Source organism: Gnatocerus cornutus, chromosome 9 (assembly GCF_029298725.1).
Source record: "Gnatocerus cornutus isolate USDA-ARS CGAHR chromosome 9, icGnaCorn1.1, whole genome shotgun sequence".
NCBI lineage: Eukaryota > Metazoa > Arthropoda > Insecta > Coleoptera > Tenebrionidae > Gnatocerus > Gnatocerus cornutus.
Window position 1 is genome coordinate 3,972,114 of NC_142241.1, and position 25,730 is coordinate 3,997,843.

At 34.2% G+C, this 25,730-nt stretch overlaps 3 protein-coding genes across 4 annotated transcripts; all 3 read left to right on the forward strand.

Moving 5' to 3' along the window:
• The first annotated feature begins 3,322 nt into the window (after positions 1 to 3,322).
• Positions 3,323 to 10,763, forward strand: LOC148167897 (uncharacterized). Its single transcript, XM_088046147.1, has 40 exons — positions 3,323 to 3,476; positions 3,518 to 4,088; positions 4,136 to 4,235; positions 4,290 to 4,379; positions 4,422 to 4,624; positions 4,673 to 4,723; positions 4,790 to 4,878; positions 4,978 to 5,009; positions 5,054 to 5,090; positions 5,279 to 5,341; positions 5,391 to 5,485; positions 5,540 to 5,660; positions 5,755 to 5,812; positions 5,902 to 5,926; positions 6,032 to 6,115; positions 6,162 to 6,248; positions 6,304 to 6,316; positions 6,422 to 6,424; positions 6,520 to 6,594; positions 6,650 to 6,664; positions 6,745 to 6,770; positions 6,839 to 6,859; positions 6,921 to 6,978; positions 7,020 to 7,195; positions 7,243 to 7,290; positions 7,347 to 7,377; positions 7,443 to 7,515; positions 7,558 to 7,606; positions 7,651 to 7,685; positions 7,730 to 7,806; positions 8,491 to 8,575; positions 8,632 to 8,660; positions 8,714 to 8,816; positions 9,080 to 9,157; positions 9,233 to 9,456; positions 9,508 to 10,078; positions 10,123 to 10,222; positions 10,269 to 10,358; positions 10,405 to 10,560; positions 10,605 to 10,763. The coding sequence occupies exons 1-40, from the start codon at positions 3,323 to 3,325 to the stop codon at positions 10,653 to 10,655; spliced, it is 4,047 nt and encodes a 1,348-aa protein (XP_087902273.1). The 3' UTR covers positions 10,656 to 10,763.
• A 1,634-nt stretch (positions 10,764 to 12,397) lies between these two features.
• On the forward strand, positions 12,398 to 13,902 carry LOC148167898 (4-vinylanisole receptor-like). 2 transcript variants are annotated; one of them, XM_088045838.1, is made up of 6 exons: positions 12,398 to 12,630; positions 12,677 to 13,247; positions 13,292 to 13,391; positions 13,438 to 13,527; positions 13,572 to 13,727; positions 13,776 to 13,902. In XM_088045838.1, exons 1-6 carry the CDS (start codon positions 12,450 to 12,452, stop codon positions 13,824 to 13,826), a joined length of 1,149 nt encoding a protein of 382 aa, XP_087901964.1. In that variant the 5' UTR covers positions 12,398 to 12,449; the 3' UTR covers positions 13,827 to 13,902. The 2 variants fall into 2 exon arrangements, with proteins under 2 accessions (XP_087901964.1, XP_087901965.1); XM_088045839.1 differs by lacking the exon at positions 13,292 to 13,391 and having other exon boundaries at positions 12,677 to 13,125.
• Positions 13,903 to 18,353: 4,451 nt separating this feature from the next.
• LOC148167899 (odorant receptor 85c-like) lies at positions 18,354 to 19,985 on the forward strand. Its single transcript, XM_088046148.1, has 6 exons — positions 18,354 to 18,636; positions 18,683 to 19,253; positions 19,299 to 19,398; positions 19,445 to 19,534; positions 19,579 to 19,734; positions 19,779 to 19,985. Exons 1-6 carry the CDS (start codon positions 18,456 to 18,458, stop codon positions 19,827 to 19,829), a joined length of 1,149 nt encoding a protein of 382 aa, XP_087902274.1. The 5' UTR covers positions 18,354 to 18,455; the 3' UTR covers positions 19,830 to 19,985.
• Positions 19,986 to 25,730: the final 5,745 nt, after the last annotated feature.

Here is a 25,730-nt window from a genome sequence, read left to right on the forward strand (position 1 = left end):
AAATATAAAATTGAAAGAGGTACTTTACAGAAAATTCCCAGTATCGTCGTTTCACCGAGAAAACAAATAATAAAAAGCGCTGGATTTTCATCAAAAGCCAGCACCACCCATGGTGTAGAACTGGAGAGAAAACCACAGTTTTCATGAAGATGTCTCGCTCTGCATTCAGGAATCGTGAGAAATCTGAAACCAACTTGCATGCCGAATCCTACGAGGACGTAGTAAAAAATTATCTTGACGTAGAAGTCGTGTCTTTTATTGAGTTGTTGAAAGTCTTCAGGTTCTCCGAATTCAAAATAGGACAACTTCAACATGAGAGTCGCGACATTTCGGCGGTTTATGTAATAAAAAATAAGCATAAGATGAATCTCAATACCTGAAGTTACCATAATATAATCTTCACTAATGGCACTGATACTGTAGCCAGCTAAAAATAAAGTTATAAAAAAAAGTTCCAGAAACACAAAATCACTAAAAGTAACGACCTTCTAGTAAAATCTTCACGTGGTAAATAGCAACCAACTCCACGACAAAGCTAAGGACAAATGGAACGTACATTGCAAGGAGATACTTCACTGGGGGGTTGGAACCACCCCTCAAAGGCCACAAACATGTACATTTTAAATATTCGCGGCAGTTGCGACAAATTCTTATTTCTTGCTGTGGTTGCATTGTAACTGAACATTTCTTGGTCAGGAAGTCTTTTATAAATTGCAAAGGGGTGGTTCTCCACTGCTCCACTGTCATTATGTAATTGTGCCGTAATGACTAATAACAGTCGAGATTAGAGAGGAGAGAAGTAGAAAACAGAAAAACAGCGGAAGTTCTATTTTTCTCCAATTGTTTAAGTTGATAATAATCGATATGGAGCTATAAAACAGTAATGCGAAAACTAACTACGGGTAGTTTTAAAAAAACTGGGGACAAAAATACCTATGTATTCAGGCTGGCCCACCTGAGGCTTTCGGGCCCAATATCTTTGCTATTTGTAAACGGATTTTAATGTAATTTTAAAGAAAAATTATTAATAACTTGAAGCTTAATTAAATGGTGTTATGCAACAAAGATCTAACGCAAAAAAAAGTACTTCTTCGCGTTATTAAATCGATTAAAACTGCCACCATCTGTAAAGCTCCCTGTGGATCTAAAATTCTTCAAGATAATAGTTTAACTACTAAAGTGTTACTGCAATTTTGCACTACAGAATCGGTAAAATTAAGGCTTGAATAGCCATGATCTCCGTTTTTAGACGACAGTGGCTAGATCTTTGTTGCGTAACACTATTCAATTAGACGTTAACTACTTCACCGTTAAAAATGCAATTTTAGTCACTGTTTTAATGAGTGAATTTATTCAGAGTGTTAACTATCACATCAAGTATAAAAAATTAAATTTATTAACCAAAAATAACTATCACATCAAGTATAAAAAATTAAATTTATTAACCAAAAATTGTCTGGATTCTTGTTTCCATTTAGGAGAATTAGTCGATTTTGCCATTAAAAATTGTTTTTTTCTTAAAACGATTTAGTAATGATCGATTTTCTTTGAGACAACAAATGAAGGCGTTGATTTTGTGCACCCCTGCTGATTTTACTTTTTGACAAGTTAGAATTTCTACACATTTTAACAGTTTCTCTGTCAACCAATTGCAAAAATTTCCAAAAGATTAACATAATAAACCATAATAGGTAGAGACGAAATAAGCTTGTTAGGTTGAAATTAATCATAATAAGGGTCCGATTTCAAGTCACTGGCGCAAAATTGCGATGACGCAGTTGCTAATTAGACAATAATCTGTCAAAAACAACAAATTGAAACAAATATCAGGTCTGTTGCCCGTTATTTTATAGCCAGAGATGATTTTGTAGCTTTTGGAAATGTTGGGTTAATGTTTGGCCTTTTTCTTGAAAACTGGACCTGCTAGACGATTGATTTTCAGTAAACGCATGTTATATTAGTGCAGTTTTATAAATAAGAAAAGAATAATTTTAAATGATTTAAATTTAAGTTAAAAATAAATTAACTTTTCAAGAAAAATGCGTCGTCTTTACCTTTTTAGTTATCTTGATTTAAATTTAATTAAAATCCGTTCACAAATAACAAAAATATTGGGCTCAAAAGTTAAAGATGGGCCATCTTGTATAATAAACACCACAATTTAGGTGTTTGAGAATGAGCCCTCAAATTTAGTCCAATAAATAGAGAGAGTTTGCAAACCCCTAATTATATACGAATTACATACTATGCTTTACGTTCGATTATAAAGAGAACTATTTTCTTTCAAAATAATGCGATTTGACATCAAAACTTATTTTAGTGTTACGGTAATAAACTTTGTTCACATTTAAAATGCAAGTAAAAAACTTAAATCGTGCATAAAAAAAGAAAATAGTGAAATGGCGTCTAAAAGTAAGGACTCTCTTTTTCCTACCAAGTCCTGAAGTGTTTATAAAGAAATTTACAACGCATAGAAGAGGTTAAATTGTATTTTGTCAATAACTAACAAGCAGCCGTTTTACTTTATTATTACGGAAGCCGTCCATAAAAATACAAGTGGGCACTTTTCCTGCAATTGATTTAAATTTAACAGATTTAACTCTCTTACACTTATGAAAGTACAAAAGTCCAAACTTTGAAATAATAAAATTTCTTCGAAGTTTGAGCTAATAGCATAAAACAGCCTATTTAAAATTCAAAATCAGTTTTATTTCCAAAAGGCCTAGTCGTCGTCATCTAACTTTATAGTCTCAACGTCACCTGGCGCATCCACCATTTTTAACTAAACTAAATACAAGAAAGGTTTAATAATTTTAATTCGTTGTGACTTAATTAATTTTAAATGTAAATTCTGCAAAAGAACGTCCGGAAAATTCAATTTTATGTCCTCTAAACGCTTATTGATTACTCGATAAAAAATGATACGAAGACCTAGTTAATAATACCAACGTCCCGCCCATGTATTGCAACAGCAGCACGCGCGCCATAAACTATTAAAGAAAATTACACACCACATAAAATGGCTAAGCTAGTTTAATATCGGCCCAATTCACGGTCTCGTTATTTGAAATCAATTTTCTGCAAGGTCACACTTAATAATTGAAGTCGTCGATGCACTAATTTATTTATACAAAAAGAGAACTAAGAAGCGCATATTTGGTTGCCTAACATGACGTAAAAGGAGTTCTTTGTTATTACGGACGAACAATGTCTAATTTTGCACCCTTTTATTACGGGAAGCTCTAATTTGAATAAGGACTATAAAAGTGGGTCATAACTAGAGCACCAGAAGAAAATGCAGTCTGACAAGAACAACTTCATGATGCACAGCTTAAGAGAGCTAGGAAATCGGTGGATGTGGCCAAAAAAAGGAGAAGAGGGCTCTTTCAAATACTATTTTAGTTATTTCTTAGTTGTGTTGGGTGCAGCACCAATTTGGGTGGGTTTACTGTTGCATCTCATCGTCGTCTTAAAAGGTAAGATAAAGTCTTGGGGACAAATTTAACACGTCTTCCAGACCATCTCGAAATCGACATCAGCGTGCACATCTCCGTCTTGTGGTCTTTAGCAGGCATGCATTTCATGCTAACAATGTTTGTCTGGGGCCAAGAAAAAATCGCTCAACTTTTTAACATCTTAACGGACTTCTCTCGTTTTGGCAAACCCAACAATTTTGAAAAAGTGACGCGTCGGTTAAACTTATTCTCGAAGATGTACTCAACGTACTGTCTTACTGGTACTATTATTTACATCTCCTTAATGCAGCTGGAAATCCCAGCATGTCGTCGCTTCAATGAAAAAATGGGCTACAAAGAAATCTGTGGACTTTTTGTCCCTTTTTGGACGCCTTTCAATCTCGACTATTTTCCAATTAATAAAATGCTCATCGCGATCCAATTCTTTGGTGTTCATATGATTATAAATGGCGGCGCTGCGATGTCTTTCACCACTTATGAAGTCGCGATGGTTATAGTTCTGCACATTCGGCACTTCAGAAAGATGCTGACGGCAGTTTTTGATGAACCTTGTTATGAATTGAGGAAGAAACAATTCGTGCATTGTGTGAAGTACCACCATCATATTATACGGTACAACTTTCTGTGATGAAAATGGTGTGAGAATAATTCTGTTCTAGTCTTCAGGAAATGTTCGATGACCGCTACAAGTATTGCAACGGCAGCTACGTCCTCATGGTTGGAATTATCATAGCAGGACTGGCAAATCAATACATGAAAGTAATATCTTCGTATATTTACAATAAAGTTTGTTAATTTTGATCTATGGTTCAGGAGAAGAATATAGGAGCCCTCATTCACCTCGGAGGGTGGATTTTCAGTTTCTTCATTTGTTGTCACGCTGGACAGATTATACTGACAGAAGTACTGACTTGTTCAGCTGACTTGTAATAACACTGATTTTAGAGTGGGGAAATACCAACGGCGGCTTTAAACTCCAAGTGGTACGAAGCTCCAGTTGATCTCCAAAGAGATCTTTTGATGGTCATTACATACTCGCAGAGAGTTCTAGAGCTGCACGCCGCCCCCATTGGGGTCATGTCGTACGAACTCTACATCACTGTAAGTAGTAAGAAGGAAAGATCATTAAAAAGAGAAATTTTCAGCTTGTGAAAACCTCAACTTCGTATTTCGCACTCCTCAATCACACTACTTAGATTCCAAGTTAATAACTTAAGAAAGAATGTTAAAATAAATAAATATCTTCGGTAAACACGCTTCATAACAAGAAAATTATTTAGCTGCACCAGAGTCATCTAAAATCGATAAAACAGTTTAAGTAAACGGTGGGTAAATTGTAGTTTCCGTAAATGCCGCAAAGCGTTTTATAACAGTATCAATTATTCTACATATTACTATTCTAGTTAATTCTTAACTAATAACAATTTCCGGCGAATTAGAATCTTGAAAATGTAAAAATTATGTTGTTGAGTGTTTGAAATAAATAAATAAATTTCTTAAGATTTCCCAGCGATTTTTCCGACTCTGCAGATAGTTTACATTTTCTAAACATTCTAAATATTTCGACTTTTTGAAAGAGTTTCACAGCCCTTGATTCTTTAGAAAAATCGACCCGTTTATAGCTTTTAACTCTTCGAATTCATTATTTTAAAAGGGTAACTAAATAACTTAATTACAAATAATTTTTATGGTTTGCTTGTTCACTTTTACTGCGATTTATTATGAAAAATTTTGAATTCGGTTTTAGGAATCGCAAGATTGCTTTGCCTTGCATCTATGACTACGTTTTGTGTTGGCAACAGAATTATTTGAAATTTTTTTAAAACGTTTTTGTGCGCTGCGTAATGGAAGCAGGTATTCCGCAAGCAATAAAAAGAAAGGGTCTAACTAGCAGATGAGGAATTACACCAATAGCATCAGACGCAAATTTGAACAACGGAGGATCAAAAATTCAGTTCAAACCGTCATGCATCAGTGAGGCAAGTCTAATGGGATATTTTCAGAATTTAGTACGTATTGTTTAAAATGCTTTAATTTAATTATCAAGACTCACAATTTTACAGTCTGAAAAAACATTTGGACCAAATCCATTCCTTGACAGCCCAGCCGCGTACATTCAGCAGCAAAAGAAAAAGCTCTCAACGGGTGGTGTCGATAATCTGCACCCTCAAACTATTGATATTTGTAAGTTTTCGTTTTAATGTTGTTTTACATAGTTTACCAGAGCTCATTACTATCGGTCCACTCATTAAAAAGTTAAGTTGACAGCAGCCTTTAGCGATTTTTGTCGGTAACTGTTGGCCGCAAAAGCGTTTGACTTTGACGCACCTTGGCATGTGTAAACGCTAATCGTCTTGCGCAAGATTGCAAAATCTTATTAAATCTTTATTGAAATCTTTCTTTTGCATCAAATTTTTAATTTCAGTAAATCCTCGTTTTATTACGAACAAGTTTTATCTTATGAAAATTTTCGATATATTTCTATAGCAATTTCTTTCATTATGTTATAACGAAATTTCTTTATAACGAACTGCGAACAATTTATTGACCCCCAGGATTTAAAATACGTAGAAAAAATTACCGTTTTTACGAGTAAAAATTTGAGTCGTTTCATGTTTTTCTATTTCATTGAACTGAAAGTTAACGTCTCGAGTTACAATTATTTTGTCTAAAGATTGCTGATAGCGTCGCCGTCCTATGCCATTTTTAAGACGTCAAATTCGGGGAAAACTTTTTCGTTCAGTTCATACTTTACGTACTGCAAAAATGAGTGTAAAAAGATCATCAGTGTCTTTAAAGCAAAAAATTAAATTACAAATTTTAAAAGAAGTTGAAAAAATGTGCTTACTAAAACTGAAATTGCAAAAAAAAATATAAATATCTTAATCAACATTGTCTACCTTAATGAAAAAAATAATTCTTATGACGGTAATGACTTTTACCAGACCGTACTAAGGATTTTAAGGACAAAACGCGTCATGAGGGTGTTAAAACACATAATGACGTTTTTTTTTTTTATATAACAAATTACAAATCTACCTAGAAATTTGTCGGCTTGCCACCCTTTACAAATTATACTTAAGGCCGTCTGACACGGTCCACAATTATGAACAAAAATGTGAACAGAATTTGGGATATATTTCTGATTTAAAAAATGAATAGTATTTTTGAAGATATTTTGTGCACATGTATGACACGGCTTCCAAATTCTGTGCTTATTTCTGTTTTTGCGCTTGCGCATTCGAAAATATTTTGACGTTTAACTTAGGGATTTTGTTTTTGCTCAGAAAAAGAGTGCATCAATTCCTGACAATTTAAAACCATAAAAAATATACATATTTTTTTAATTGTTTCATATATAGGTAATAAGATATGGACAACGAGTTGTTTTACTCTTCGGCGATTAAATTATCAATTGTGTTAATTTCCCGTGGTTTGCTAAAGTTAAAACAAAAGAGAAAAAAAAAGCGACGACTTTGGTATAGACGATGGTTACAACGACGTCACCAAGGAAAAGATGTTTATTAAACAAAGAGCTGTTAGTGGAAGATCCGAATTTGTACAAAAATTTTCTTCGCTTAACAAACGATCAATTTGAATATCTGCTGAAGTTCATAGAACCTCATATATCAAAGCAAGATACTTTAATGCTGGATGTATACTTTTTGTATACATTCAGAAAATTGATCCTCAAAGCACCTGTCTTTATTTCTTGGGTGGTAATATTTGGCCGCAATGGCCTTAATGACGCTTGAATTTTTTCAAGTGCTGCTTGCCGAGCATGCAGATTTTTGTACAGCGGCGTCTTTACGGCGTACAAATATGTATGTTTTTGATATTCTTCAATTAGAAGCGTAACTTGATCTCTAGACCACGAAATTATTATTTGAGCACAACACACGTTAGTTGATTTCAAGCGCAATGACTCAACTTCATGCGCAACTTTGCCGCGCACTTTCTGTACAGAATTCTGGAAGAATTTAGAACATGTTCTAAAAATTTTTCTTCACACAGAATTATGTACAAAATTGTGTGCAAAGTGTGTATGACACGATGAAGATTTCTGGACATAATTTTTCAGACTAAATTTTGTGCATAATTGTGGACCGTGTCAGACGGCCTTTACAGAAGTACTGACTTTTTAAACTGACTAATAACGACACTGTAATTTTAGAGTGGAAAAATAACAACGGCTGCTTTGAACTCCAAGTGATACAAAGCTCCCGTTGATCTCCAAAGAGATTTTTTTATAGTTATTCTCATTACATACGCTCGCAGATAGTTCTAGAGTTAGACACCGCCTCTACTCTACAGTATGTCCCCGGATTGAGTTCACAAGAGGAAAAAAAAAATTAATTTTTCATTTTACAAAAAAATGACAAAGGAATAACATTTTTTGCTTATTTCAAAACAGATAAATCTGCAATTAAAATTTCAAAATTATTAGTTTGTACTCTTAAAATTAATTTTTTCATTATTTTTATTTATTAAATTTTGTAATCGTATTCAAATAATAGCAGGCTGTGGATTCACAAAATCAAATAGTGCGTTAAAGATTAAAGAAAAATTTTCCTAATAATGTATAAGTATTAAAAAATTGGAAAAAAATGCAATTGCATCCTTAACAATAATTGAGAAAATTCGAAACAGTCGAAAAAATTACGAGTTAGAATTGAACTATGTGCTAAAACAGGTAATGGGCCAGTCAAATAGTAGAAATTGGTTTGAGTTAAGAAACAAATTTCATTCCTTTGACATTTTTTGCTAAATTAAAATAAAAAAGTTCTTCGTTATTTTTTTGTTTTTTTCGATTTCCAGAACACAGCTTGATAATATTAAAGTTTTAATTAAAGATTTATTTATTTTAAATTAAGCAAAAAATATTATTCCTTTGTCATTTTTCTGTAAAATGAAAAATAAAGTTTTTTTCCCTCTTGTGAACTCAATCCGGGGACATACTGTACATCCCTGTAAGTAGTAAAATAGAAGAATAATTGACAGGGAAAAGTTTCAGCTTATGAAAACTTAAACTGGGTATTTTGCACTTCTCAATTATGCTACTTACAATTAGATTCCAAGTTGATAACTCAACAAAGAATGTTAAAATAAATAAATATCTTCGATAAAGACCCTTCATAAAAAGTTAATTATTTAGTCACCAAAGTCCTTTCAATCAATACAACGGTTTAAATAAACGGTGGGTAAATTGTAGTTTCCGTAAAAGCCGCAAATTCAAGCGCCTTATAACAATATTAATTTTTATTATTCGTGTTCATTCTTAATTGATAATTTTCGGCGAAATAAAATGCCGAATATGCAGACAATTTTAATTTTCATCAGGTTCTGAATCCTTTGACTTTTTGAAAGAATTGCACAGTCTTTGATCACGATTTTAAAAATAACTTAAGGTTTTTAGATTTTTCATCAAAATGTATAAAATAAAATCAAAGTTTGAGCTTAATGACAAATAATTTTGTAAAATTGCACACCACTTGAAATTCACGTTCTCCATATTTGAATTTTTTTGCAAGGTCATAATTAATAATAATAAATCGAAGGCAATTAAAAATTGAAGTCACCAATGCACTAATTTATTTATAAAGAGAACTAAACGGCGCACATGTGGATGACAAACATGAATCAAAAGGAATTATTAAAAACAACGCTTCTTTGTTATCAAGGTATCGACAATATAATTTTACACCCTTTCATTACTATCGCTATTGCTGCAAGCTCTAATTTGAATAAGGTCTATAAATACGGGTTGCAACAACTGTTGCGTCTGTCGTCTGTGAAAAAATGCAGTCTGAAAAGAATAAGTTTATGATGCACAGCATGAAGCAGCTGAGCATTCGGTGTTTGTGGCCTAAGAAAGGCGAAGAGGGCTCCTTCAAGTTCTATTTCAGTTACCTCGTAATTATGTTTTTATCGGCGCCATTTTGGTTTGGTTTACTGTTGCATTTGATCGTCGTTTTGAAAGGTAGGATAAAGACACACAACTCTCTGGTCACCAAGTTTGACACCCTTCTAGACCACCTCGAAATCAACATCAGCGTGCACATCTCTATGTTGTGCCCCATGTTAGGAATGCATTTCATGCTCACGATGTTTGTCTGGGGCCACAAACAACTGGCTGAACTTTTCTACAATTTAACCGACTTTTCTCGTTTTGGAAAACCAGAGAATTTTGAAAAAGTGGTTGACCGTTTGAATTTACACTCGAAGATGTACGCACTTTATTGTACGGTGGGCGTACTTACTTATCTCCTCGTGATGCAGCTAGGTATCCCAAAGTGTAATCGCTTTAACGAAGAAAAAGGCTACCATGAGATTTGTGGACTTATCGTTCCTTTTTGGTCGCCTTACAATCTCAACTTTTTTCCAGCCAACTACGGCGTCATCTTGATACAATTGTTTAGTCTTTTTATGTTCCTAAATGGAGGGGCAGCGGTTTCATTCACCACTTATGAAGTCGCTATGGTTATAGTTCTGCACATTCGGCACTTCAGAAAGATGTTGACGGCAGTTTTTGATGAGCCTTCTCACGACCTCAAGAAGAAACAATTCTTGCATTGTATGAAGTACCACTATCATATTTTGCGGTACTATTTTCCGTGCTAGAAAACCAATAATTCTTTTGTGCTAGACTTCAGGAGATATTTGACGACCTCTACAAGTATTGCAACGGGAGCTACATTGTCATGCTTGGAATCATCGTAGCAGGACTGGCTAACCTATACATGAAAGTGCGACTTTTAGGTGGTCGTACCAAACTTCACATTCTTGTTTTAGGAGAAAAATATTGGAATCCTACTGCACCTCGGAGGGTGGCTTATCAGTTTCTTTTTTTGTTGCCACGCTGGACAAATGATGATAACAGAAGTACTAACTTTTTTAACTGACTATAGTCATAACATCGTCATTTTAGAGTGAGGAGATAGCAATGGCAGCTCTGAACTCCAAGTGGCAAGAAGCTCCACTTGATCTCCAAAGAGATCTTCTGATGGTCATTACGTTCTCACAGAGAGCCCTAGAATTGCATGCCGCTCCCCTTGGTGTCATGTCGTACGAACTCTACATTACCGTAAGTAGGAAGAATAAAAAATTATAAAAAAAAGAAATTTTCAGCTTTTGAAAACTTCAACTTCTTATTTTGCGCTCCTTCGACATACTACTTAGACTGCAAGTTGATAACTCGATAAGAAATGTTAAAATATATACCTTAGGTAAACACATTTTATTATTTAGCTTTGAGGCATCTAAATCAATAAGTTTAACAGCTTAGCACATGAGCGTACACATAGTGTTCTAACAAAATTTTTGTTTTTGTAATAGCTCTATATGATCTGCATGTTCTTCTCTCCTTATAGTTGAATAAATGATATATCACTGAAAATTTGCATATTTTATGGTGTGAGTTTCCAGCACAAGCGATGGATTGAATTCATCTTAAATATAAAAAATAAATACTCATATAATTAATTACTTGATAGAGCCTCAAAATACTTTCTGGATTTCCTAGAGATTCTCATGATTCACTTTTAATTTTTTCGAAATTATTTGCATTGACTAGATTTTGCTCATGTTGCAAATCTTTCTTAGATAAATTAGAAGGGTGTAAATTTGTTGTTGTTTTTTCTAAATTTTCATCAAATTGTCCCTTCAATTTCCTCAATTTTTAAAAATCCAATTCCAAAAATTTCGCGGTTTACTATTGGTTGTCTTACGGTGGTTTTTAAGTGTTGACCTTTACCCTTCTCTAAATTAATGGGTTTTTTTAGTTATTTTAAGGAGCGGCTTGACTCAGAGACAAGTGAAACTTTTCTCTAAATTAATTATTTTTTACCTCAATTTATAGCAAGTCTGGCTAGCAATAGGGTAAGGTTTTATTTAGAATAAAATGTATAACTTATTAACTTGATTGTATGAGTCATCAATTCGATAAAGGATCTTTACAGTTTACTGGAAAACACTTGTAGAAACAAAAAGGGTTGATATATTAATTTATTTTGTGGCATCTAAAATAAGGGTGTAACTAGGTTTGATTTCTAAAATTTAATTAGAAAAGTCAAGGAATTGGCTGTTAAAAAATTAGTGTTATCTAAATAAAACTTGTTAATTAATTAAATCAAAGATTGTTCAAAAAGGCTTGATTATGAAGTCAAAATTGCCATAAGTAGGGTGCTACAAGATACCAAAAAAATTAGTACCGTTTTGGATTCTGCTTGAAATTCTACGTTAAATGAATATCATTAGTCTTTTTAGGGTAATTTTCCACGAACTTTTTTATGGCGAAAATCACGTTTAATGTCTTCCAGGCTATACATCAATCAAAAGAGCAGCTCGAGATTTATGCACATCTCAGATCGATAGGTCAAGTAGTTCATAAGAGGCGATCAAAAAATCGACCATCGAATTTTGTATTTCTGAGAGCAGATTCTAAGCAATAAAAACACAAGCCTAATTCTACCATATTAATAAAAAAATCCTTGCACAGTGTTAAAGAATGGTTTTGTGTTATTAGAGGCGTTTAAATGTAGTTTCCTACAAATGGCACTTTTACGAGTTTTGAATAATTCGAAAATACACAACGACAGTGGACAACCTTGATCATTAGCTTTGGCGAGCTTTGACAAGTTTCGACTGTCTGGTTCAAACCAAGCCCTATGTTTGCATTGCTTTTATTTTTCAAGGATAACTAAATCTGAAATTTTTTGAATCACTATGGTATTTTGAATGCGCGTTAACGCAAATCGTAATTACTTGTTTACCCATGTTTTAAACAATAGCGACGTTGGACAATGCTTTAGCGCCTTTTGTTTTGCAATTGACTTTGCTGCTGCGGCAATGAATTTTAATTGACCCCTAATTAATCAATACAACAGTTTAAATAAACAGTAGGTAAACTGTAGTGTCCGTAAATACCGAGAAACCATGCGCCTTATAACAGTTGCGTTTGTACTATGTGGATAAATGCAGGCTGAAAAAAATAAGTTTATGATGCACAGCATGAAGCAGCTGAGCATTCGCTGTTTGTGGCCTAAGAAAGGGGAAGAAGGCTCCTTCAAGTTTTATTTCAGTTACATCTTAATTATGATGCTTTCAGCACCATTTTGGTTGGGTTTACTGCTGCATTTAATCGTTGTTTTGAAAGGTAAGATGAAATCATATAACTGGCCACCAAGTTTGACACCTTCTAGACCACCTCGAAATCAACATCAGCGTGCACATTTCCATGTTATGCCCCATGTTAGGAATGCATTTCATGCTCACGATGTTTGTCTGGGGGCACAAACAATTCGCTAAACTTTTTAACAACATAACCGACTTTTCTCGTTTTGGAAAACCCAAGAATTTTGAAAAAGTGATCCACCGTTTGAATTTACACTCGAAGATGTACTCATTTTATTGTACGGCGGGTGTTCTCATTTATCTCGTCGTGATGCAACTAGATATCCCAAAGTGTCGTCGCTTTAACGAAGAAAAAGGCTACAACGAGATTTGTGGACTTATCGTTCCTTTTTGGACGCCTTACAATCTCAATTATTTTCCAGCCAACTACCTCGTCATCTTGATCCAGCTGATTAGCCTTTTTATGTTCCTAAATGGGGGCGCCGCGGTATCATTCACCACTTATGAAGTCGCTATGGTAATAGTTTTGCAAATTCGACACTTCAGAAAGATGTTGACAGCAGTTTTTGATGAGCCTTGTTACGAATTTAGGAAGAAACAAATCGCGCGTTGTGTCAAGTACCACTATCATATTATGCGGTACTATTTCTAGTGGTAAAAAACGAATAATTCTTTTGTGCTAGACTTCAGGAGATATTTGACAACCTTTACAAATATTGTAACGGAAGCTACATTGTCATGCTTGGAATCATCGTAGCAGGACTGGCGAATCTATACGTGAAAGTGCGACTTTCAGACGCTCGTACAAAACATCTAATTTTTGTTTCAGGAGATGAATATTGGAATCCTACTGCATCTCGGGGGGTGGCTAATCAGTTCCTTCTTCTGTTGCCACGCTGGACAACTGATAATGACAGAGGTACTGCCTTTTTTAACTGACTAGTCATAACACCGTAATTTTAGAGTGAGCAGATAGCAATGGCAGCTCTGAAGTCCAAGTGGCACGAAGCTCCAATTGATCTCCAAAGAGATCTCTTGATAGTCATTACGTTCTCACAGAGAGCCCTAGAATTGCATGCTGCTCCCATTGGAGTCATGTCGTACGAACTCTATATTACCGTAAGTAGGTAGGATGAATGAAAAATTATTAAAAAAGGAAATTTTCAGCTTTTGAAAACATCAACTTCGTATTTTGCACTTCTTAGACATACTACTTAGACTCTAAGTTGATGATAGCTCGACAAGAAATGTTAAAATAAATATCTTTGGTAACGTTTCATTACTTAGCTTTAGCTGGGACGCTTAAATCAATAAGTTTAACACTTAGCACATGAGCCGTACACATAGTGTCTAATAAATAAAATTGTTTATATTAGCTCTATATGATCTGCACGATCTTCTGATTTTATTGCTTAATAAATAATAATCCATCATTAAAAGTTGGCATTTTTTATGGTTTCCAGCACAATCGCGGATTGAAATCACCTTAAATAAAAGAAATAAATAATCTTATAATTCTTTATAGAGTCTCTAAATGCTCCCTAGCTTCTTTTGAGATTTTCATGAATCACCTTGAATTTTTCTGAAATTATGCACGCATTGGGGACTTTTTTTAAATACTACGTACTTTAAATCGGTTTAGATTTAATAGATTCTTTTAAGATTTTCCCATATTTTTTTTTAAATGTCTCTCCAATTTTTTTAAATTATAATTAGATTCACATTAAATTTTGAAGATTCTGTACAGGGTGTTTCACAAATAGACGACAATTCTTGATTTCCAAAAATAAGCCAGATATAGACAATTGTACAGTTTTGAAGTCTGTGTAAAATTCTGTGTCAAATGAATACAAATACATAACTTAGGTTTGCTTTACTAAACTAAATATTAACCGAAATAGGTTTTCAAAAGGTCTTTTGAGGTGATTTTCAACGAACTTTTTCAGTGCAATAACCACGTTTCATGCCTTCGAGTTATACATCAATCAAAAAAGCAGTTCGACATCTATTAACTGGCAAAATCTGAAATCGGTAGGTCCTGTAGTTTATGAAAGGCGATTAAAAACCGATTAATTCAATTTTTTATCGTTTGAGTCAATTTTTTTTTAAAGTTGACCATCTAATTTTGGGTATCTGGGGGCAGATTTTAACCAAGAAAAATTAAAATTGTGTGATTTGTTAAGAAGTGATTATCTAATCCTAACTTAGAATTTCGAACAATTTAACTATTGAGCATGACAAAGAGAAAGTAACACTATGAAGCCAAGCACTGCTATAATAAATTGTCCGTTTAGCTGCATTGAAATGACATTTCTGTTGCCAATAAAACAAGTAAAATATAAAAAATCCTAATTCCACGAATAAGTAATTTTGGTGGATGCGCCCAATTCCACTTCTGGTTAAAGAGTGTCGGCTCCAAATTGTACATCTTCATTACCTATCAATCTCAACCATATACAGTATGTCCCCGGATTGAGTTCACAAGAGGAAAAAAAACGTTTTTTATTTTACAAAAAAATTACAAAGAAATAATATTGTTTGCCTAATTTAAAATAAATAAATCTTTAATTAAAACTTTGATGTTATCAAGCTGTGTTCTTAAAATAAATGAAAACAAAAAATAACAAAGAACTTTTTTATTTTTAATTTTGCAAAAAATGTCAAAGGAATGAAATTTGTTCCTTAACTCAAACCAATTTCCACTATTTGATTGACCCATTATCTGTTTTAGCACATCGTTCATTTCTAACTCGTAATTCTTTAAGACTGTTTCGAATTTCCTCAATTATTTCCAATTTTTTAATACTTACACATTATTGGGTAAATTTTCCTTTAATCTTTAACGCACTATTTGATATTGTGAATTCACAGCCTGCTATTATTTAAATGCGATTACAAAATTTAATAAATAAAAATAATGAAAAAATTAATTTTAAGAGTTACAAACATTTTAAAATTTTAATTGCAGATTTATCTGTTTTGAAATAAGCAAAAAATGTTATTTCTTTGTCATTTTTTTGTTTTTCCCTCTTGTGAACTCAATCCGGGGACATACTGTAGATACCAAGCTTGAAGGTTTCCTGCTTACAGAAGAAATGACAAATAATTCCAGTCTTCAGATATAGAAGTCTCTGGCTTCATTGTAATCAATACTAGAACTTTTTAAAGTTGCCGATTGACGTTGTATAATTTGTAATTATATGCAGCCTCGTCCACAATCAGTCTAACAAACTATTTATGTTGGAGAAAAGAAAATTTAAAATTGTCATTTGTTAGTTGTTCACCCGCTAAACAAGCAATGAAAGAGGCGCATCCGAACTGACAACGTAAGGAACAAAACCGATTGAAAACTCCTGTAAAAACAACGAGATTTTTAAGAGGAACAGTAAAAACCGTACCTTCAGAATGTGGTGAAGAAGAACTGCAAGAATGAAGGCTAACAGAGCCAAAGTTTTGGAGAATCAATAGTTAATCCAATTGGGGTAACTGCAACAAAATCGTACAAATATTCCTAAAATATAAAAAAATTGTGATACTCCACACATTTAGCGAATTTCCCTTGCGCGGTTTGGTAATCCTCAGTTTCTATCCATGGTATAGAATTGGTGACAAAACCACACCATTTGGTATCAAGCATCAGTTTTACTGTCAATAGATCTGCCCTACTTGCCAGTGAATTTTTTTAACACAACGTTCACCTGGCGCATCCACCATAAATAAATACAAAATACAAAAAAGTTGTAATAGTTTAAGTTCTTTGAGAACTAATTTTAAACCGCAATTCTTCAAAAAAACGTCCGAAAGAGTCCTCTGAAAGTTTATTGACGTCTTTATAAAAAATGATACAAAAACCTTTTGGGCCAGTTGATTCCCTTTGCAAAAGTTTTCTATACTGTTAATATTGATCAGAAGTCGGGCTAGAAATGTCTACACATTAGAAGATGAAACATCATTAAAATGGACTCTTGCAAATTGTAAACCTTCGTGACAGACAGTAGTGCTGTGCAAGTTATGATGTCGTGTTGAGTAAACGAAACCTGCTATTCCTTGCTTCGTCAAATTCAAAACGTCTTTTGTTCATGTGGGCAGAGTTAAACCAAAGTTACGAAATTCCGACAATACCGATAATACCAACGTCCCGCCCATGTATTGCAACAACAGTAGCACGCGCGCCATAAACTATTAAAGAAAATTACACACCACATCATAAAATGACTAAGCTAGTTTAATATCGGCCCAATTCACGGTCTCGTTATTTGAAATCAATTTTCTGCAAGGTCATACCTAATAATTGAAGTCGCCGTTGCAATAATTTATTTAAACAAAAAACGAACTAAAAAGCGCATCTTTGGTTGCCTAACATGACGTAAAAACAGTTTTTCTTTGTCATTACGTCTAATTTTACACCTGTTCATGACTGTAAGCGCAAATTCAAATAAGGACTATAAAAGTGGGTCGTAACTGAAGCGCCTGAAGAAAATGCAGTCAGAGAACTGGGAAATCGGTGTATGTGGCAAAAAATAGGAGAAGAGGGAGTTTCAAATACAATTCTAGTCATTTATTCATTGTGTTTGATTCAGCAACAATAGTTGAATCTCATCGCCGTCTTAATTGTAATATAAAATCAGGATACGACCCCGACAGTTTGTACCCGTCAATTGGTTCCCGACAATTTGTCTCCCGGTCAGGTCAGTTCGTGCCTTTCTTTTTCGTCCCCAATGCAATTTGCCTCCTATTACATCACTGTAAGTAGTAAGATGGAAAGATAATTAAAAAGTAAATTTCCAACTTGTGAAAACCTCTACTTCGTATTTCGTTTTCCTTAATCGTATTACTTAAATTCCGAGTTGATAACTCAACAAAGAATGTAAAATAAATAAATATCTTCGGTACGCTTCATGAAAAGTAACAGTATACGGTTTTAGTACTATTAGTACTTAATAAATTACCTTAATAACAATTTCTGACATAATAAATCATAAAAATGTATAAATCATGTTGTACAGTAGGTACTGAAATAAATATCACAAAGATTTCTTAGATTTCTTAGTGATTTTTGTAATCCTGGAGATAGTTTACATTTTCTAAACTTTCTGAATCCTTCGACTTTTTTAAAGAATTTCACAGCCCTTGATTCTTGAACATGACTTGACATGACATGAATGACGGGATTATAGATTTTAACGCGTGATTATCATCAATATGAAGGATTGTATAAATCGCGATTTTAAAAACAACCAAGAATCATTAGAGGTTTTTCACGGTTTTTAAAACAACAAAAATTTTTAGATTTTCCCCCTAAATATTTGAATTAAATCAAAGTTTGAGCATAATGAGTAGACTTCGGGCAAAATATTTAGCCTAATTCGGTCCTGAGCACATCACAGCGCGATCGAACCCCCACCTTATCAATACCTAATTATGATAGGGAGATCTAGGCGGAGCAAGACAACAGTGGGAAAGAGTGAGGGATAATCTTAGCGATAACCGAATATTTTGTCCGAATTCTGAATAATGACAATGACTAACAATTTTATAAAATTGCACACCACTTAAAATTCACATTTTCCTTATTTGAACTGTGAGGTCATAATTAATAATACTGAATTGGATGCAACCACAAGATTCAAGTCGCTAATTCACTAATTTATTTATAAACAGAACTAAGCAGCGCGCGTTTGGTTGCCTAACATAATTCAAAAGGAATTATTAAAAACTACGCTTCTTTGTTATCAACGTATCGACAATGTAATTTTGCACCCTTTCATTACCATCGGTTTTACTGCAAGCTCTAATTTAAATTAGATCTATAAATACGGGTCACACCAACTGTTGCGCCTGTGGAAAATGCAGTCCGAAAAGAATAAGTTTATGATGCACAGCATGAAGCAGCTGAGCATTCGGTGTTTGTGGCCTAAGAAAGGGGAAGAGGGCTCCTTCAAGTTCTATTTCAGTTACTTCTTAGTTGTGGTGTTTTCAGCACCACTTTGGTTGGGTTTACTGTTGCATTTCATCATCGTTTTAAAAGGTAGGATAAAGTCACGTAAATGGGCACCAAGTATGACACCTTCTAGACCACCTCGAAATCGATATCAGCGTGCACATCTCCGTATTATGCGCTTTGCTAGGAATGCATTTCATGCTGACGATGTTTGTTTGGGGTCACAAAAAATTGGCTGAACTTTTTAACATAATAACCGACTTTTCTCGTTTTGGAAAACCAGACAATGTTGAAAAAGTAATTCATCGTTTGAATTTACACTCGAAGATGTACGCATTTTACTGTGTGATGGGCCAACTCACTTATCTCCTCGTGATGCGGCTAGAAATCCCAAACTGTCGTCGCTTTAACGAAGAAAAAGGCTACAACGAGATTTGTGGACTTATCGTTCCTTTTTGGACGCCTTTCAATCTCAACTATTTTCCAGCTAACTACCTCATCGTCTTGGTTCAGCTGTTTGGTCTCTTTATGTTTCTAAATGGGGGCGCCGTGGTATCATTCACGACTTATGAAGTCGCTGTGGTTATAGTTCTGCAAATTCGGCACTTCAGAAAGATGTTGACAGCAGTTTTTGACGAGCCTTGTTACGAACTTAGGAAGAAACAAATCGCGCGTTGTGTCAAATACCACTATCATATTATGCGGTACTATTTCTAGTGGTAAAAAACGAATAATTTTTTTTGTGCTAGACTTCAGGAGATTTTTGACGACCGATACAAGTACTGCAACGGGAGCTACATTCTCATGCTTGGAATCATCGTAGCCGGACTGGCTAATCAATACATGAAAGTACGACTTTCGGGTGGTCGTACCAAACTTCTCATTTTTGTTTCAGGAGAGGAACTTTGGAGTTTTAATGCACCTTGGAGGGTGGCTTTTCAGTTTCTTTATTTGTTGCCACGCTGGACAACTTATGATGACAGAAGTACTGACTTTTTTAACAGACTAGTCATAACACCGTACTTTTAGAGTGAGGAAATAGCAATAGCAGCTCTGAACTCCAAGTGGCACGAAGCTCCAACTGATCTCCAAAGAGATATTCTGAGGGTTATTACGTTCTCACAGAGAGCTCTAGAACTGCATGCCGCTCCCATTGGAGTCATGTCGTACGAACTTTACATTATTGTAAGTAGAAAAAAGGGAAAATTATTAAAAAGGAAATTTTTTAGCTTTTGAAAACTTCTACTTCGTACTTTGCACTCCTCCAACAAACTACTTAGACTTCGAGTTGATCAACAAGGAATGTTAAAATAAATATCTTCGGTAAACACGTTTCATTACTTAGCTTTAGCTGAGACACCTAAATGAGTAAGTTTAACAGCTTAGCACATGAGCTGTACACATAGTATCTAATAAAATGATACCTAATTTGCACACTAGGCCGTTTGTAATAGGTCTCCTCAAATAAAAGAAATAGTTGGTATATTTTATGGTGTGAGTTAAATAAAAGAAATTATTATTTAAATAATTCTTTATAGGGTCTCTAGATGCTTTCTGGGTTTTTTTGAGAGTCTTATGATTCACTTTTCAAAAATTATTTACACTAGATTTTGCTCGTGTTGCAGACCTTCCTTAGATACTTTAGATCGGTCTAAACTTCTATCAAAATTGATTAACATAGTCAAAGATTTTTGAAAAAACGAAAACCGCAAGTCTCTATCTGTCATAGCTTCTGAGAATAGACCCATTGATATTCCCAGACCTTTAAAATTTTGGTGCTCTAGCAACAACTCGAAATTTTAATCGGCCATAACTCAGTTATTTGTTGACGTACCGGCAAGATTAGTACAATTTGCGTCAAATCATTACCAATAAATTAAGTTTACTTCATTCAAGTTTTTAATCCGGTTAGATATTGACCGCCATATGTAGGTTTTCAGAAGGTCCTTTTAAGGTGATTTTCATCTAACTTTTGTAGGGGCGAAAACCACGTGTAATGCCTTTAAGTTATACGTCAATTAAAGAAGAAGCTCGAGATCTATTAACTGGCCAAATCTCAGATCGGTAGGACAAGTAGTGTACGAGAGACGATTAAAAAACGAAACTTTTTTTTTCGATAATTCAGTCATCGATTTTTGGATTTCTGAACGGATTCTAAGCAACAGAAGCACGAAAAAAACTTTCTAGCTTTCTATTTGGCTTAGTTTTGGTGATTTGGAGCATTAAACATTTAAGAACTGAAAATTCACTATCCGAAACTTTGCTCCTAATTTAGGCTAGGTTTTTCCATCTTTAGTTAACTTACAATTTTTATTAACCAATAGTTAACTACCATATAAGTGTTCTTCCATTGTCCTGAACTAATAGTTCTGAGTTAACTCACAATTTAATTTGACTAGTACATACATGAAGTTCGAGTTAACTTATAGTTTAACGTTAATTGTGTCACAATAGATAATTGATATTATATAAATGTGTACAGTAATGGTGACGATTATTTGCCTTTTTGGGGGTAAAAATGAAACTTTTGTGAGTAAAAAGTATATATTTTTAATTTGCTATATTATAAACCTGTTAGTATTTTTTTCAACTAAAAATAACAAGAAATTATTATTTACTTAAATTTTCTGTGCGGGCGAATTTTTTTTCCTCAACTGTATGTAAATTACTTATACTACTGTTATTACCGTTATGTATTACTAGGTAATTACATTAATAAATTGAATAAATGATGTTTAAATTAAATTTTTAGTTATTGTTTTCTTTTCAAAATTATCATGGGGACTATAATATAAGATATGCTAAAAAGAGGCGATTTCGTTTTTTTTTGCTCTTCGCCATGGGGTAATATCAACTTACACAAAAATATTTTGGGGTAATGATTGAAAAAGTTCCCGACCGCTGATTTATACAGAAACCAAAAACAATATTTCTCATTCAATGTGCAAACTATCACAAACATTTTAGATATTGTTCTTCTTATGATGCGCATATTTTTTGTTATTTTTTACTGATCTATAGGTTTACATAATAAATTATAAAAATTATAAAATTTGGAAAATGGCGCTTATCTTGGTGAAGTCCTACTTGTTTACGCTAAACTTGAAATATGGCAGAAAATTTATACAACGAATCACAGATCAAAACAAAAAATGTTGTAGAGATCTTTTGGATTTTGGAAAAAAAGTCAAAAATTAGCCAAGAATTAGAAACCGTCATTTAAATTTTGACAATTTTTTTGGTTAACTATCAGTTTACTAACTCTAAGCTGAAATATTGTGGAAAAACACTTCAATTTTTACTTAGAAGTTAACTTCTAGCTATTTTTAACTGTTAGTTGCGTAACTATAAGTTAACTAAAAGTTGACAAAACCCACCCTTAGTTATTTGTAGACATACGTTAAAGAATAGCATATGTTTGGATCCTGCGTAAAATTGTGCCTAAAATGAGTATCAATTATTTAAGTTTGCTACACAAATACACGAGAAATTGACTAAATTAGGTTTTCAGAATATTTTTTGGGGTCATTTTTAACGAGAAAAAAATGCGAGTAAAACGTCAGCGTCTTTCTATTTCTCGTAGTTCCGGAGATATAAAGCACCGCTATTAAAACAGAAATACTTGCGACCTACTTATTATACACTATTTTTATTCCAAATGATATTTTTGCAACATTAAATTTACCACGACAGAATAAGAGCATCAAAAAGGGCCGCTGGCGTCCCAAGCTCGCCGCACAAGTGCTTTATTTACTTTTAATAATAAAAACACGAAATCTCGTTGTTTACTTAAAATCATCGCCAAGTATTATTTGATTTGAACTCAAATTTCGAAAAAACACTTCTTTAGCCACTTAAATTTGAAGGTTTCTTCGAAATATAATTTCCAATCTGCAACGATTCCACCGTTTTGAGTCTACGTCTGATTCACAAAAATATTGACACTAGGTAAATCCCGACCCCATAAATAACGTTACGCGAATAATAAGAAAATTAGTGTCAGTGACGTCACAGAAATCTATTTATACCTTCACTTATCGAAATAGAGCAATCGATAAGGAAGATTGTACCTAAGTCCCATATCAAAATTAAAGTACTTGAAGTGTAAACAATGACTAAGTTTCATTCTGATTTCGGTACTACATAACCGAAAAGCTTCTAGTATTTTCAAATTGAAATATCATAATGCGTCAGTCATTATCACGCTCGGAAAGTTCTTACAAACCCGTTCCTGGGGTACTACGTTGTAGAAAAAAAGGTGTACGTCACACTGTTGATACGATGACTAGAAGAACACAATTAACAAGAACTAAATGAAAAGACGTGACGTGCTAATCGTTCCACAGGTTTTCAATGGGACTCGGCACAGGCGAGTTCAAGGTAACTGACTGGTTCTGCTACCAATTAATATGATGTAAATCCGCGCAATTTGGCGAAAAATTGATAGAACCACTCGCGATTACAAGGAATCAAATCTGCAAAATCTACGATCAACAGGATGTCACTTCTTGGATTGTTGCACAAGTTGCGCATTAATATTAATTGAAAAATGCAAACAGAGACTGCCCTGGTTTTATATTTAGGCTATTATAAAATTAATTTCGACGTGTGAACGGACATGTTCCGTGCCACAAATTTTCCGCGTTTGGGAAAACATGTTTTGCAGATTCTTATCAGATAACAGGAATTTTGTTAATAACCCCTGAACTTTTTCCCCAAGGTTGTTTTAACTTCTTTGTCGCAACTTCTTCTTCTTCTTTGCGAAATGTTTGTTCGCAGCACACCTCTAAAACGCTAATCCCAATTATCATCTCACCTCTTTTACAACATCTCCAGTTTGTTCAAGCTCATACATAAACAAATTGTGACAATGTGAGGTCAAAAACCCACTAGAGGGTTCTATTTGTTCCGAACTAAAGTCTTACAGGATATTATTGAAATAGATAATATGTGATCGAGGACTTGGACTTGATAAAAAATCGAAAAAATATTTTTGTCTCGACGATAGAGATATCGGTGCATAAACAACGGACAAACAGGTTGTTTTTTCGAAGGATTAATTCGTCTGCTTGGTTTAATTTTTTGACATTTGAGTTAAAACTGTTGCTATGCCCACAGAGAACAATTACCACCAAAAGTTCCATCCGCAAAGCTCCATCCTTTGGTTTCCACTGGCTCTACTATTCCTAATGGATCTAAAACTAGTACTTCATCTTAAGTGTAAAACGACCTTGACACCTATCCCTTAATGTGTCCTAATTACTATCTGGGTTAATTAATAGCTTGCTGGGATTTAGTTCATTTTAATTAAAGCTATCCCATCTTTGTTCTAATATGAACCACAATGCACAGAAATTTCGCAATAAAAAGGTACAGGACCTGTCAACAAATCTGAATAATTGGAACAAGCTTGCGTAAGCTCATTGTGATAATCAGTTCAAGAGATATGGAAATTTAATGATAAGCGAATAATTTGGTTCTCTTTTGTTGTTACTATGTGACACCGTTGGATCAATAGTTCTAGTTTTTGTTCTAATGATACTTACTAGAGCTGAACCCAAAACAACACATGGTCAAATCTTCACGTTCGAAAAATGGGACAATCAATATCGGTAGCCGTCACGTCCGCCAGATTTGGCACAGTTAGAAAAGTTATAGAAGACTGAAGGCAACGTGGACGTGCTAATAACAATTTGAGTATACATAGATAGTTAGTGGACACGTCAAAAGAATACTTGACCACTTTGACCAAATTCGTGATGTATGCAATGCTAGAATTAAAAGAAACCCTAACTTGTCACCCATTAACCTTTTACTTGCTGTTTAAAACAGACATCTCGCCATTTTTTATAATTTGAACGCACTTTAAACGTTTGTCTAACTTAAATGATTATCACACTTAAGCTATTTCCAAATAAAGATTAAAGATAATTTTGATTCAATATTTTAACTAAATATCTTAGAAATCCGGTCTAGTTAAATTTATCCAAACTTTTGTTGTTTTTTTCCAATAAATCCCCCAAAATATGGCCAGTTTAGTACCGTTTAGAGCCTGAAGAAACAATTTAATTGATGCTAATTTTCTTAAATAGATTTAGTTAATTTTGGAAAAATTTCATCTCATCCCGACTCGGTCTAACACAATTTAATTCATTTAACACAATTAAGTCTGACTCAGATTTAGTTAATTAGTCCACTTCGTCTCACCTACGCCACTTTAGATTAATCCGCTTAATCCCGTGAATAATTCGGTTTAATCCCAGAGTTGCAAAATTATAGAACAATAGGTGGGAACAAAACTGTGCGTAAAAAAAACGACATTCGTCCTCGTGATAAAAAAATCTCCGTACGCGCGGTGCATTTTCACCCCTCTTTGTTTTGACTGCCAAAGAGGCGGCGCCTCTTCAGGCGCGCATCGCGAAAATGATGTAAACAAATTTCTAAATTTATCAACGCATTAGCATTTAATAAGAAAGTAATTGCACTCTAACCTCAGTTACAACTTCCGTTCTTAATGTCCGTTAGTAATTACAGGTCAGCGTTAGCCTTCGACGCAACATGCAACTGATTTTATTTTTAACAATTGTCCTAGTCCAGATCCAGGTTCTCCGTAGTTTTAACACTGACCCTGAGAACCATTCGAAAGTTTTACTACAGAAATCATAGTTTTGGGTTTATTAATAACTCTAGTGGCGTCGAGTGGGAAAATAAGCCAAGACCCTTCATCTGGGTTCAGCGAGCGCTTCACCTAGCGACTACGAAGTGGTCCATGGTGACGCCGCGATCCCCACATGGATACCATGGATGATAATCGCAGCACTGATAAGAACGAACAGGTACAAAACCGAGTGACTCGCGGCGTCTACTTCATTCCGAATTTACACACATAGAGTAGAGTGGTTTGGTGTGGTTCGCGGCAAACGCAATGGGTCTTCCGTGGTACAAATGGGTGCTTTTGTTGTTGTGTGTGGTGGAAATTTATGGCTTCAATACGGAGCGTTTAGGTAAGTGATCCACTTCTGGCACATTGTCAATTGCAAAAATTTGTTTGGACATTCCCGGGAGTGTGCGAAAATATCGAACCGATTCTTATTTTAAATCAGAGGCCAAAGGGGCTCAACGCAATTTTCGGGAAATTACTTGAGTCATGATCCTCCCTAATTACAGTAACAGTTAACCGC